At 42.6% G+C, this 15,103-nt stretch overlaps 1 protein-coding gene across 2 annotated transcripts in view; it reads left to right on the plus strand.

Moving 5' to 3' along the window:
* The first annotated feature begins 12,738 nt into the window (after positions 1-12,738).
* Positions 12,739-15,103, plus strand: part of ENTPD1 (ectonucleoside triphosphate diphosphohydrolase 1) — a 34,540-nt gene continuing 32,175 nt past the window's right edge. The window contains exon 1 of one of the 2 annotated variants that reach the window (XM_052799006.1): positions 12,739-12,871. Coding sequence is in view for 1 of the 2 variants with exons in the window: in XM_052799002.1 (XP_052654962.1) it covers positions 13,082-13,097 (16 nt within the window). In the remaining variant the exon portion in view is untranslated. Of the gene's footprint in view, positions 12,872-12,934; positions 13,098-15,103 lie in introns of those variants that run through there. The other variant, XM_052799002.1, reaches the window with a different exon arrangement.

The following is a 15,103-nucleotide window of genomic DNA, read 5'->3' on the forward strand; positions in this document are numbered from 1 at the left end:
CTCAGATTCTTTGAATTGTGGTTGAGGGAATAAGATCAGGACTCAGAAGTGCCTGAGGGACAGCGTTTGGCTAGTCAGCATTAGGATTTTGTGTTGCAGGATTTCTTTTGTTGCTTGTCTTATTCTTGCTTTTTTCTTTTTATAGTCATGTTAACAGTTCCTTAGAGGGTAAGGTAGGTTTATAGATTTCCTTATTAAAAGGGTAATTGAGGGAAGGACTCAAGGAAGATGGTTTATTCAAGAGTTGCTTGGCTGATGGATTCACGAGGGTGCTAAAGGTACAGAAGACTACATGGAAAGGGATACTGAAATGAGAGCAAGAAGGTAAAAAATGGGTAGTGAGCAGAAGTGGGTGAGTCTTGAGAGGTGATACTCATTACCAGCGAGGGGACCTGTCCTGCCCTCCTATAAATTAATGATAGGGTCAAGTTGTCTTTATTAAATCAAACTTGAGGGATGGATCATAAATATCCAACTTCCACTAGAAAACGGTGATGAAAATTACCTTGAAGAATGCCATTAGAATTCTCATTTACTGGGACACTTGTACAGATGTGGATTTAAATAAATAATTTTAAGTACTGCATTCCTGCATTTTGCCATTCCTGTGCCCCAGAGTGTCAGCTGGAAATAGGGTCAATCTGCAGAACTTTCGGATTCACACCTTGGGGTGAAAAAAGGATGAGGGAAAAAAAGGGGGGTGGGGGGGAATCAACATCTGCAGTTGTTTCCTTCAAATAATTAATTGCTAGTGAGGATATGAAAAATATTCTGTAGTTTAAATGAGTGCACTTATTGGAACGCTAGCAAATACTCTAAAAACTAAAGAGAGTAAATGCTAGCTTTCTGCAGGTGACCAATAAAATCACTTCATTGGAGTAGCTTTTAAATTAATTTTTTAATTATAAATCTTGCTATATAAGAAATGCAGGCAAACAACACTTTTCATAAATGAGTGCATTATGCAGTAGACCTTCAGCTTGTCATAGCTATCCATTGCTGCTATCATTATTATGTTTCAAAAGATAAGTACATTAAATATGTGCAAAATGCTTGTCAGGTCTTGGTTATTGGCAGTCATTTAGGGCAGTGATAATAGACTACTACACAAATTATGCAACACTGGTATACTGTAAATGCTGTCATATTTAACTCAGTCTTATAGACTACATCTGGAAACAATTTAAAGCAATGTTGTTACTGTTTTTTCTAAAGTAAAACAAGTGTTCATGCTCTAAACTTGGTTCAGCAGCATTTCATTCAGAATTTCTTAGACATAAAACCACACCAATTGTAACAAATGGGAGATGTCCTAAATCCTCTCCAGAGAAAAGAAACAGATTAAAAACTCAGATGAAAAAGCTTGTTGTAAAAATATGAAAAGGGAAAATATTTTTTAAGAGAAAAGGACTACTAGGAAGTATGAGAAGGGAGTACTTGAAAGGGAAAGAGCAACCAATAGATGGGGGAAGGGAGCAAGGGAAAGTGGAACATTAAAAAAAAAAAAGAAAGAAAAATTAATGCTGAGGCAGGAGCTGAAGGATAGCAATGGGAACTATGTAAGAAAAGACTAACAGCTTGAGGTTGGCAGTCTTTGTGTTTGTATATGCTAATGTAGCCCCCTTGTCAGTTATTCCAGGAGCTCAGTAACTTTAAGTGAGAGGTTGCTTTGGAAAGGCATTTTCCTGTTTCATACTGCTGGACAGGCCTGTGTCACAGTGGTAGGTAATGCTTTTCCCTGAATTCCAGACTGTTCTTTGAAACAGAGTATAAAAAATAATAATAATGAAAAGCACTCAGAGCAAAGGAAGCAGCAGAATAGACTGGGACTAATCTGCCAGGACTCAGAGGAAAAAACATTTTTCCCTGCCACAAAGAACCCTATTGTTCCTATGTTAAGTATTTAGTTTTGCCTGCATTTAAACCGAGCTGTTTTAAGGTCTGTTTTCTTACGATGGTGAAGCATGTGCCAGTTACTGTGGTGGTGTATGGTGACACAGCCCCAGGGAGGAGCTGACCTCTGTGTTTTCCAGGGATGTTCAGTTTTTCTCAGCCTGCTTACACTGATTTTTGGTGGAGAGTGTGACCTGCCCTTTATGGTTAGGAAATCTCACCACCACCTGTCCAGCACATAAAAGCTGGTGTTACTTGAGGGAAACAAGACCATGAGAAATCTGAGCATTTGGAGAAATGTTGCATATTAATGACTGATATCCACATCTGTCCCTTTGGTAAATCTTACTAATGAATCTTCAGTGTATGCATTTTCATATAGGCTTTGTCACTAAGTGTTGAAACTCAATTTTATTTGCTCTGAGCTAGGAAACTTTTGTGTGCATGGGTTTCTTTTCATAGCTAACAGAAGTTGGGCAAGTATCACTATGAGGTGCATTTCCCTGGTAGGGCATCAAGTCAGGGAGATTCTCTCTACCAATATTGGAAGAATTTCTCCTTTATTTAGCAGAAATGAAGCTGCTATTAATATAAGCAAGCTGTTATTAACAGATAACTACTCACACAGTACTTTCATTTACTTCCTGCTACAGTCACACACACTCACACACTTGCACTTGTTACCCAGTGAGGGGATGGGGAGGGCTGGCATGCTACTGTGTTTGCTCCAGCAGACCAGTTTGGCATATTCATAAGAGAAGAAACCAAGAGAGGAGCATGGGGGGGACTGTCAGTACACAAATGTGATTTAACAGGACCAAATAATGTGGATTTTTAATGCCATTGCACTCTTGCTGAGACTACTTCTGCCTGTGACTGGAGCCTGAGGACTCTAGGTAATGAGGAGCGTGCCAACAAATGTGGGACCCCGGAGAAATTACTGTCATCTTCAACTCAAGTTCAGGTTGTCACTTGGAACTTCTGCTCTCAATATTGCAAATTAAATTTAAAGCAGTGGACGGTTGTCTTGAAAGCAAGTGGAAAACTCTATTTTTGTTGAGTTGAGTTCTGTTTGTAAAGATGGTATGCTTAAAGTTCCTGTACATCTTTGCATGTCTGTGTAATTTCTTTGGTCATATGGAGTATAAATCTAAAAATAAAAAATAAAAAATTGTTCCAGAGTAATATAGTTTAATTTAACAGTACTGTAGTTTAGCCCATAAGAGGATGAAACATCTGAAATCTCCAAAGTGTACTGACCTGGTATATTTTTACACTGTGTGGTATTGTTGCTTGGAGAAGTTCCTTGATGCTAAAAATAACCATTTCTACACTGTTTTCTATCTCCAAGGTTACTAAATCTTTTTAACCTAAGCATAATTAAGATTATACCTACAGGATATATTTTTAGCATGTTAGATGTTGTTCCAGTAGACACAGCTGAGTTCAGAGGAAGTCTGTTCCATGTGAGAGTGAACAGTAGAAGTGAAAGCGGTAACTTCTATAGGTAGCTGTTCTCTTTTGCAGCTTTTAGCGTTGGTCCAAAAATTTTCCTTAATGACCCACAGGTCTTTAAAGACCAGCTATCAATTTAGAGAAAGAAGCTCCATGTAAACATCTAAGAAATTGGAAATCTGAGTTAAGAAGTTTGAAATTTGATATTGTCTAAAAGGTTTGAAACCAGAATTATTCATTGAATTAAATTGCTACACTATTTTCTTGCTGCAAAGTCTTTTGAGAAGTAGTCTGAAAACCATAAAATGAATGCAACTGATATGCGTCTCGGCTTAGATAATTTCAGAGGCCTAAAAACATTATTTTATTGCATGTTGTATTTGAATGTTTAATTAATTCCATAAGGGCTAGGTAACATGAAGGCCTGCTGAAAGCCTGTGATCCAGATAACAGAACTGCTATCCTAAAAGCATGACAGCCAGACTGCTGCATGTGTCAGCTATTTGTCCTGCAGAGTTTTTAAATTGATACCTGCTCACAAATGACTGCTTTTGACAGTCAGTGGTTATCCATCCCTTGCAGGGCCTTGCTGGGACCGGTGCTGGCGAGGGCTGAGCTGGGATGCGGCAGCTGATGTCCTGCCTCTCGCTCCGCATCCCTTCCTGAGCGGGCCTGGTCCTGCTCCAGCCGTGCCACCCTCCTGACCTGAGTGTCACCCAAGGCTGCCAATGATGGTATAAGCTTTTTGCTTCGTGAATGCCAATTGCTGCCGTAGAATGAAATACCTGCTGGAAATATCACCAGCAGGATCTGAATGGGTGGTTAATTCCTTATTCCAAGTGTGATAAGCATGCTTGGGAAAGGGTAGCGAGCACCACACAAATAATAGGATTTTGTCTGCAAATGAGGACTGAGTTGAGTCTGCTAATTTGTAACTAAGCTAGTTAAGGTATCTAATTTGTGAGGCAAAAGAACCCTGTGCCGCAGTGGGTTGTGCAAGAGCTTTTGACATGTGGTAAGTTTCCTTGGAAAAGAAACTCTTGTGCAGGAATTCCTTAAAAAGACAGTCAAGCATACCTGTCTAGTCCTTCATCAGTCTTTTCAGTTGGGAGTATTTTTTTAAGACCTAAATCTTTCCTTCTGCATACTTATTCACAGAATTTCATCCCCCTTGTAACTTCCTTTTCCGAAAGTATGCTTGGGGCAAATACTGAAATAACTATGTCAAATATACTGAAATAATACTGAAAAATACTGAAATAACTATTGTAGAAAATAGTTCATTAAATAAAATCCATTAGATCAATTATCTATTGGTGCTCTTGTAGTCAGACAGGTTGAAGGTTTGGAGAGTTAATGATTTAATGACAGAATGAGACAGTTTGATATATTTAACTTCTGAAAAAAATACTTTCGGTTTGAAAAGACTCAGCCATCTGATGATGCTGGGAGATGTAGAAAGGCTATTCCTAGAGCCAAGACTGTTGGATAAGAATATACTTACACATTTAAGTAGGTTAAGACACTGTTGAGATTATATGGGAAAACACCGACAATACAAATGACAGTTTAAACTGGATGCCAAGTTAGAGATGTGTTCATGGAGAAAGTGGATGAAAGATGCTTCCTGCATGCTGAATGACTAAAGCATACATTTCAGTACATAGAACAGCTCAAGGAGAAAAAGGTAAATATGCTTTGAAATTACATAGGCGTATTTATTAAGGGCACAGATCTGTACCTTCATTACAGATATAGACTGGATAAGGAACACGGTATTGAAGTTAATCACTTGGAGTTGGTGGTGGAAAAGGGAAGCTCACTGAGAGAGAAACAGAAGGATTGGAAAGCCATTTCTATGATGCAGTTGATATACATAAATCTATGGACCCCAGACTGATTCTCCTTTGTTAATATATGCACAAATTCTGTATTTCATAAAATTACAAGTTAGTTTCCCAATTTAGGATTGAGTGTGAAGCTTGATGCAGCTGGAAATAATCAGACTTAACCTTTTTCCAAATTTATAAATCAATGCAAGTACAAAAAAATAAATTGTTTTGCTTCAAACAGTTACTTAATCCTTTCTGCTAATTCAAAGAGAATTGAAATGGGGTGAAGATGACTATATAAAGCGAAAATACTAGAACCTGTGGCATTAATAAATGTCAATCACCAGTAAATTAAGATATACCACTTCCTAAAATTCAGCATGACATTGAAGTCTCTGTCCTTTTTTTCCCCATTTTTGTCAGTCTGTTGAAGTGTAAAACTAAAAAAGAGAACATGAAACCTCCCAGAGACTAAATAAAGATGACCACACTGAAATGCTTGTATCCAAAGTCATGCAAAGCATATATAAATTCACATGGAAGAAAATCTCATAGTGAGGATCTGAAAGCAAGCCTGGAAATATCTGAGGAAATCGCATCTCTATAGATAGTTCTCGATGGTGCTCCTGGACATGCATAAACTCAGAACAGGCATGTGCTGAAGTGAGGTGGGGTGTAAACAGGGCAGCAGGTTTTTACAGTTGCAAAGATTTAGTGGTTTCCCTTTCGGTGAAGGGTAGTAAATAGTCCAACACAAAGTGGTGCTTACTTATTTCCCAAAGCAAAGCCTACTTTCCGTAGCTCTGTTGGAAGGGAGAACATGTTATGCTTCTAGAACATAGCAAACCAGGTGGGCTGAATTACCATGGGTATATTTATGGCTATGGTTAACAAACATATGCAAATTAGAGATGCTTGGGATTTTTAAGATACCTCCCTTTTCACTGCTGTCTTCAGATAGTCCCTCTGGATGGATGTGGTCAGCTTCTCTTCTGCTACTAAGTGATATCTGATGGACAATGCTGCCACTGGTTTTCCTCTGCAGATGCTCACTTATTAAAGAACAAATCACTTAACAGAGGGTGAGTGGGTAGTGGGTAGTCAGGCTGAATTCAGGCATTGAAAAAAGTATTTCTTTTAAAGTTATTCTTTTTCATTTTATGCATATTTTCCACATTCTGTCTGCTTTTATCCTTTTGAACAAATATTAAGATTGAGTGACTTAATCTGATCTATATACGTACAGTTCTCTTTTGAAAGTAGCTGCTTTGGGGTGACTTACATATTAATTTTGTCTTAGCTACCAGTGTGTTGCGTGATAAACTAAGATTTAACAGGACAAAAATTAATTTTGGTCATAAAACCATATAGAAGAGCTAGTAATACAACTGTCTCCATTCTTCAGTCTTAAGATAGCAATTATTCAAGGCCTACATGCATGTAGCTAATTTATTTTTCTTATTTTCTTTCTGAAATTTACTAAGTTTGGGAGGTATTTTGAAGTTCTGTTTGTTAGACAGGGCAACTGGTGCTCACTGTCTTCCCTTATCAATTCATGGCATATTTACTGCTGATTTTTCTGACACTTCTTTCTTCTCTATTTTTTTTTTCTGTTACATCCTCTTAGAGCTTTGAGGATATCTTCCCTGATTTTCTTCATTTTCTTCTTTTAGTGGAATCCCTTTTCATAAGCCTCAACTATTTTACTTCACAGCACTCCTTTCTTTTCTTTGTATTGGTGGCCCCATAACATGAAAAGTGAGATTTAAGAGATAAAGGTGGCTGTTAGGTGCTGCTGAGAACTCTGTCCTGTGTAGCCAGGGAGGGCTCCCTGCTCTGTGGGAGCATCAGAAAGTTGGGAATTTTTGCTTTGGTAAGCCATTATTTAGGGATTGTCTGCCACTCCTGTCAGATAAAACAATAGGAAGATATTAAAAGATGCAAACCATAAAATAAAAGATCAAAGGAATCAGAAATACCACCAACACTAGTGTATTTGCTAAAAACCAATAATAATAGTTTTGCCTAGCTCTATTCCCAGTTGCTTGGAAGGAAAAAGCTCTGCCAGCAGGGGAGTACTGATGTGCTCTATAAATATGACTAATGATCTGAGAAGCAGACTTATAGGGCAGGGTGTTGTCTATGTTTGGGACTGTGATGGTTTTATTAAAATTACCAAGCAAACTGAAGAGCCTCTGTAATTTGGTTTAGAATTTTTACACCTGACACGGGTAAAATATTAGGTGCATGAAATAACCTGAGCAGAAAGAGCAACTGGTATTCTGCTAACTAGGTACTTGGATAATGAGCAATATGACCTGTTAACTTTTTAGAATATACTTTTTTTTTTTTACACTAACTTGTAGAGCTTATGAAGCCTAATTGGTTTTGCTTTTAGTACGTTAATGTGTCTCTGTAAAGTTAAATAAAGGTAGTGATAGTCTTTAATGATATTATGAGAAAATAGTATTGAAAGTCTGTTGAACCTATAGAATATCTTATTGCAAGCCTGTTATGGAGTTACACCTAATAGATAATTTGCTAATGAATATGTATACTAGGCTGGCATTTTAAAGTGTTAGAGAATGGGCCTTTGGTACTGCTTCTTTCAAATGACATTTTAGTGCCCATCATTCATTCATGTTGCTTCTGTTATTCTGAGGCTGAGTGTGGGAACTTGTTTGCATGTTTTGTTGAAGTTTTGTGGATTTTCAACAATAAGGGTGTTAACTTGTTTCATTTACTTTGTAAAAATACAATTTGTCTTCAATAGCTGTGACTGTTTAGAGGAACAAACCTAACAAATTAACTAGAAAAGTGATTCACCTCTACAAAGAAAGACAGGAACTCTTTTTTTTGCCAGTTTCAGTGAACATCATTACCTCTGTTATCAGTCTTGTAGTGATCACACAAAGACAGCAAATAACTAATTAAGAGGTTGCTCTGAAGATGTGTCATCTGAGCACTATGATCCCTGTATCACAAAAATAACAGAGATGAGCAAAGGCTATGAAACTTTAACATGAATGGAGAAGAAAACAGCAGAGATGATGACAGGGTAGTAGTTGAATAACAGACAAGCTAGATGGTTTTATCTGTTGCACTTCAAAACAAAATAACATTGGAATCTCTGAGGAAATTACATTAAAGTGGAAGAGGAACCAGCAATAGAGATACAGTCTGATGCAAGAAGCAGCAAAAAAATGTAAGAGACTTCTACTGGAGCTGAATGATAGGGGAGATAGTAATGTTTACTGATGAATAAAAAAAGGTGGAGAAGAAATGCAGTAAAAAAGGTGTTATCTTAGAGGTGATACACAGGTTTTGGGTAACAAGATCTGGGAATACCAGTGTAGAGACAGCATAGTGGCATCCTCTGAGAAGGGGGTTACAAATATTTAAACCAAGACAAAGAATTAGGATGAAGGAAAGAAACTTAAGTCAGTTTTATAGATAATGCATTTCATAATTTTAAGGCTAAGGAGCAATACTTGTTTGCAGCACGATGAAGCTAAAGGTCATCTCACCTTTTTACCTAAATACCAAAAGTAATTTTTCCTTTTTCAGAAAATTGCATTCTGTAAAAATAATGCGCAGTGTGCATAGACAAATATTGTATAGCTTGTTGCTTGTTTGTCTGTTTCTTCAGGAGTCATGCAAGAGGTTTGCTTTTCACAAAGGCAGTGTTTTGGGTATCTAAATTAAACATTTGAACTTCAGCTATTGCAGAGGAACCTGGAGGTGTGGGGAGGACTTGGCCTACAGTGTTGTGAAAACTGTCAAGTCTGAGGCAATTGCAGTGTGGGATGAGTGGGCCAAGGAACCAAAAGCTGTTTAAAAAAAACCCCAAAAAACAACCACACATCTTGGCACCATTAGTGCTTTTGGTTATTTGTCTTTTTCTAACGCCTGGCCCCTCTTCTCTGCCTTCCTTTCCAGAAGGAAGCTGTCCTAATCTCTTGAATCAACATCCTTCTGTAGGGAATTCTGCTTCCTCTGGTCCCAGCAATTTATGTTCACTGTCTTGCTGCGGATGGAGGGCTGGGTACCTGCTGCCCTGCTTCCCAGGGCTGCCAGCTGGTAGGTGGTGACAGGAACCAGCACACTGGGACTGAATATCTAGGAAAGCCTGAGGAATATTCAGCCTATCTCTGCTAAGGCCAGTGTTTACACGCAAAGTTTCTCAAAGCTGCCATTCCACTCTGTTGCTTAAACATAGGTGAGTGATATGTCATCATCTAAATACTCCCAGGCTGTGGCCCTAAGCAAACGCAGACGTGGATTGCTTCGATATCGTTCTTGAGATTGGTGATGGGACGGCCTGTTTCTGTTTAAAGTATTTCAGATGTTTTCATACCAATTCTTTCTGTGGAAACAAGCTACTTATGTTTCTAATGTCTGTAGGTTTGTTCCCAAGCTCCCTGACGCTCTTTTCCTATGGCTGTTTCTTTCCCTGTCCCAAAGCCGAGTTTCTGGCCCTGGATTCAAGCGTTATCACTTCGGTCCCTTCTGTCTCCCATTTGCTGGAAATGAAGCTAATATGTCCCAGTGCTGACTCACTCTTGCTCCTTTTCTGAGTCCCAAAGGCAGCATACCTCGTCTGCAAAACGGCTAATTCTAGACATCTCTGAAGTTTCATGTTTTTAGACACAGGCAAACACACACACAGCTTGTGTAAACTTAGAGGAGCAATATGACTGAGACTAAGCTCTTACTATGGCTAGGAAGAAGATTGATATTTAAGATAAAATTTGTTCCTCCAGAGTTGCACAGGATGCTTGTTTTTGTCCTAGAAGAGTGGCACTCCTCTGTTTTGCTACTCTTGCCCCCATGCTCAAGATGTGTGGAAACTACATCCTGAGCTCTCTAGTTTCCTCTTTTTATTTCTGTGTTTTCAAGCTTCCTCCTCACACTGTCTGGAGCCTTATCTGAGTACAAATGCTTGCCTCCGGGGCTGCTTTTTTTTTCCTGATTTGTTTTCTTATGGAAATGACTGCGACACAGAACCGGCTGTTGCCCTTTGCTAGGTTGTGGATTGCAGTCAGACGTTTGCCCAGAGGCAGGAGGATCAGCACGCAGAACCAAACTGCTCTGCCAAATCTGGATCTGACCCTCTGTGGAGGAGGAAGTCTGCATCTCACGTCCCATGAGGCTACAAAGTCCACCCTTCCCCTCCTCTGTCACAGTCAAAGGGGGAAAGTTTGTTTCATCCCTGTCTCTTACAGCTAAACCGAATGGCTGCAAAATAGCATGCAGCACTGTTCTCTACTCCTGTAGCTGCGGCAATATTATTCATGTTTTTATCAGGCTGCCACTTAAAGTAGATCATCTTCAACTCGGAAATCTGTTCCCTGCAGCTCTGTGAAGGACCTGGATGTTTTTAGGTGTACTAGACTATAACCATCACGGGTCATAGCAACCCTTCCCCACGGGGCCCTTACGCTCCAGGTGACGACTTCCTCTTGTGTGAAAACGCTGCTGCGTGTTTGATGGTCACTGACTAATGATGTCCTGTCCTTCCCCATAAAGGTTTCGTCTGTCTCAGTTTAAAGCTGAACTTCCTCAAACAAAAAAAAAAACGGTTGCTGACTTGTATAAAAGAGCTTGTTGTAGTTTGTCAGGTACATATGCAGTTTTAAAGGATGTGAAATGGGTCAGTTCGAGCATCCATAAGAGGTGTTAGACATGGTGTTGGGTCGTGTCTATCTTTCTCTGAGGGGGGCCTGTAGATATCTTCCACTCGTTAAATTTGGACTCCTCAGCCCTTAGGTGAGCTCTTTGATAAGCCCAGCTGACTGAGCTTCTTGAGTTTCTAGCTGTAGAGACAGTGAGTCTAAACACAGCCATCTGAAAATCAGTCCTAAATTCCAACTCTATCTTTTTTAAAACTACCTTTAAGTGGGATTTAATTAATTTACTGTGTGGAATTTTTTATATAACTGATTTATTTCCTGTGATGACACGCTACCAGCAAGTATTCTTTGCAGAAGTCAGTGTGATTGGTACATAAACACTAGTACTTTTATCAGTCATGTTTTTAAAAAAAAAAAGTCAGCAGTACTTCTTACTGATAAATCTGTGCAGTTGGTATGAATTACAGCGAAGACCTCTAAAGTTGCATTTATTAACTGGGCATTGTATCAGCTATGCTTATATTTTTAAAAGAATTGGTGTCAAGGTGACCAATGTAATTACTTCTGCTATGCTAAATCCTTCCAAAATGTTGGCCTGTTATCATTAGAGGTAAGGTCAGCTCTCCCTTACTTGAGCTGCCCAGGCCAATTTTTCTGAATAAGATGACAATCACTTACAGTCCACCTTCAATTTTGTCTGCTGAAACACTGCTCCTCAGCTTTTGAACCAAAGCTGACAATAATTCAGAAAGAATTTAACTCCCTAAAGCCTTAATTATGTAGATTGTTTTATTTTGTAGATCCCTGTTTTCCTGTTCCCAGAAAGATTTATAAACAGGAGTGTTGTCTTATGAGATTGCAGTAATACAGGCTATGTCAATGTTTGTGAAGGAGGAAGAACTGATCTTTGTTTGGGATGGGACTGCAATGGAAGGGATTTGAAACCCCATGTCCAGATGTGGCTCTCCAGGTCCTAAGCATCAGGATTCTGCTCTTGCTGCCTCTCCTCAGGGCAAGATCTCTGGAAGCTGGGGGGGCGGGGCACAGGGCTGGATGATGTCTGGCTGCAGGGCAGCATGTCCACCTGTCTGGCTGCAAAGAGAAGCCCCAGGAGCAGGAAGGAGAGTTGGTAAAAGTGATGCCTCAGAGGGGGAGCGGGCTGTGGCACAGGCAGGGCATGGCAGCTGGCTGCAGGTGGTGGTGGCCAGTGCTCCAGTGACCAGTGGGGAGCTCTGGCTGACCAGTGGGGAAGGTGCCTGGGGAGGGGGAAGAGCCCCAGGCGCTGGGAAGTTGGTGGCCCCTGCTCTGAGAGGGAAGTGAAAGAGCCAGGGTGGTTGGCAACTTCCTTTGGAGTGGGAGGCTGGCAGATCTGTAGGCGGGAGCATGGGGGCATATGTGGTGCCCGGAAAGGGCCTGAATATCGGAGGCTATAGAGAAAAGTTGCTGAGACTCCTCCAGTGCTGTCCTGTATTTCTTATTTGCGTGGAGTCAACCTGGGAAGTGCACAGGGGCTCAGCAGGGATAAAAGGCAGTGGGGATGGGGGGGCAGGAGAGGTGTCCCTTCAGGCCTTCCTGGCAAGTAGCCCAAAAACTGGCTTTTTCCTGAAGATCCCCAGGAGATGCAACCAGAGGTACGAACTCATTCTGTGGGGCAGGTAGTTGCAGGAGGTAACTTGTCAGCAGTTATTGCAAGTGTATCTCCTTCCATGGTTTGTTGCTTGTTTTGGCATTGGTTTTTTTGTGGGCTGGACTCCCTATCTGGAAATGAAGAAGGTCATCTTTTCTCAGGACAGTTCTCTTCATGCACCTCGCTGGTATCTGCTCAGTCTTATGCAACTGAAAAAAAGAAAAAAAAAAAAAGAAAACCAACCTAACAAAAGACTTTCTCTCTGCAGCCAAAATGATCTCTCCCCCCCGGAGCCAGCGACGCAGTCCCGCTTCAGAGCACGGCCCCCGCGGAGCCAGCGGCGGCCGTTCCCTGGGGTAGCCCCCCCGGCCGGGCGGGACCCTCCGACCCGGCGGAGGAGCCCAAGGTGCTGGTAACGCGGCAACTCTGAGGTAATCTGGGCTTTAAGGAAAGCGGGAGGTCAGCCTGCAAGTTAGATGGATTGAGTCATGTAGAGTTGAGCTAACCCCTCCCACAGCCATGGACCACTAAAGCGCCCATTTTCATGAGCACCTCTCGCTAAGGCAGCTCAGAGCCGGCAGAGGCTGAGAGAGGAAGAGTGGGGGAGAGAGAGAGAGAGGAGGGAGCGCGCACCGGCACTGATGGACGAGCCAAAGGGTAAGGACAGAAGCGAACCGCTGATCTCCGAGAGCCGCCCTGACCCCCGGCGAGGGGGCGCGGGGCGGGGGGGGGGGGGCTCGGCGGGGCTCCCCGGGGTGTCGGCATCCCGCGGCCGGCGCTGGAGGGGGGGGGGGGGGCTGTGCATATTCATGAGGAGCTCCGTCAGATTTGCCAGTCAGGAGGGAGCTGCGGCTGCGGCATCCCCGGGCGGCGCGTCCCTCCCTCCGCGCCCGCGGAGCGCTGCCGGCGGTGGGCGAAGGCTCCGCGGCGGGGGCTCGCCTGGGTGGGTGCAGCCTTGCCGCAGTCCTCCCCCCCGGCTGACATCATCTTCAAGCCTTTGGAGTGCTGGCCGCTTCTGAAGGGACGATGTCAACTTGTGACCGGGGTGCCCGGGAAGGGGGGAGGCGGCTGCTCGGGGGCAGCTGGAGGTGGCCGCGGGCTGGCGGGTCCCGGGGCGGTGCGGGGCGGGCGGGAGCAGAGGCTCCGCGCCGGCGTCTGGCAGAAGTTCGGCCGCGTCAGTGCGAGGGATTCCCTCCCTCGCCGCGCAGGGGAAGAGCCGGCGGTGACTCCCCGGCTGCAGCCCGCGGCGCCGGGGCCGAGCTCCCGCGGCGCCGAGAACCGCACTCGGAGGACGAAAGGGAGAAAAAGAAAAAAATTTTAAAAGAGCAAAAACTCAGTGCAAGTATCGGCTGCTAGGAAGCCGCGGTGGAAAGCGATAGCTCCGAGGTTGGAAGAATTGCTGTGCTGGGTACGAGGGGCTCTCGGTGCGTGGGCTCGGGGCCAGAAGCGGCTCGGGAGAGCGCAGGGCAGAGGGGGATTCCCCACTTGGCAGCCTGGCAAGCCCTCTCGCCGTAACCGCGGTCCTGGGGATCGGGAGAGGGGCTCGGCATTAGCTGGACATGCTTATTGCACCGTAATTTTTCTACGAGATACACGTCTTGTACCAGCGTTTGCCTTTTATAAACAGCTGGCACGGTGCACGTAGCAGCACTTGTCACACTTAACGTTTGGCAGAAACATTTCCTAGTTTAGTATCAGCTTTTGCCTATCTGGGTGTCTTACCCTCTGCTTACAGCAACTTCTGCAATACGGCCCCATTTTTCTATACTGCTGACAGTACTGGGCTCTGTGCGGCACTTCTAAACACAAAGCAGGAACTCGGACAAATAGGCAAGAAGCAATAAACTGGAAAAAGATCTGGGCAGAAACTTGGCCTTTAAATGGAGTGGGAAGCTTAGGGGTAATAGTTTCCACTATTTTGATAGTTTCTTGTTCAGAACTAGGTGGAAGTCTCTCATTTATCATTGTTACGACAACAGGGAATCAAAATGTGATTTTTTTTTTTCCTTTGGAATAAATAAAATGGTAAACTAGATCTCTCCAAGTTTTTAACTTCATAGAATGTAATGAATGGTGTTTGAGGGGAAGAAGTGTTTTCTCAATCTGACATACATCAAAATCTAAAGCAAAGACTGGCAGGAGAAGGTTAGCTCATTAGTTTATGCAGTCATGAGTAAAGCTGGAAATACTTAGAAAAAATTTGCCTCTGCTGAGGAGGGAGTTAAGAATAGCTTTGAAACCAGTCTTTAAAAAGTTTCATTCCAAAAATGAAATGTAATGCATGAACGGAGATGCCTTTTCTAGTGAGGTGAGGAATCACAGGGAAGAAACTTAGATGATGAGAACTGATTTAGCAGAGGACCAAAGGAGACTTCTTTAAGAGAGTGGAATTTTAAAGAGGCAGAAGGAAACTGAAGAAAACGGACAGTTAGTGCTCGAGCTAATTGCAGAAGAGGCAGTGTTGGTGTCAGAATGGGCCAACCTGCAGAACATGCAAGTCGTCTTGCAAGAGCCTAATGAAAATTAGTGCAATAAATAGCAAGAAACCGCATTTTGGGGGGGGGGGGGAGAAGAAAACATGAGGCAGTGTTTTTGAAAACGCCTTGCAGTATGCCTTCCAGAGGCAGCAATCAATAGGTTCAACAAGGGAGAGTCCAGGACAG

Source organism: Harpia harpyja, chromosome 10 (assembly GCF_026419915.1).
Source record: "Harpia harpyja isolate bHarHar1 chromosome 10, bHarHar1 primary haplotype, whole genome shotgun sequence".
NCBI classification, from domain to species: Eukaryota; Metazoa; Chordata; class Aves; order Accipitriformes; family Accipitridae; genus Harpia; species Harpia harpyja.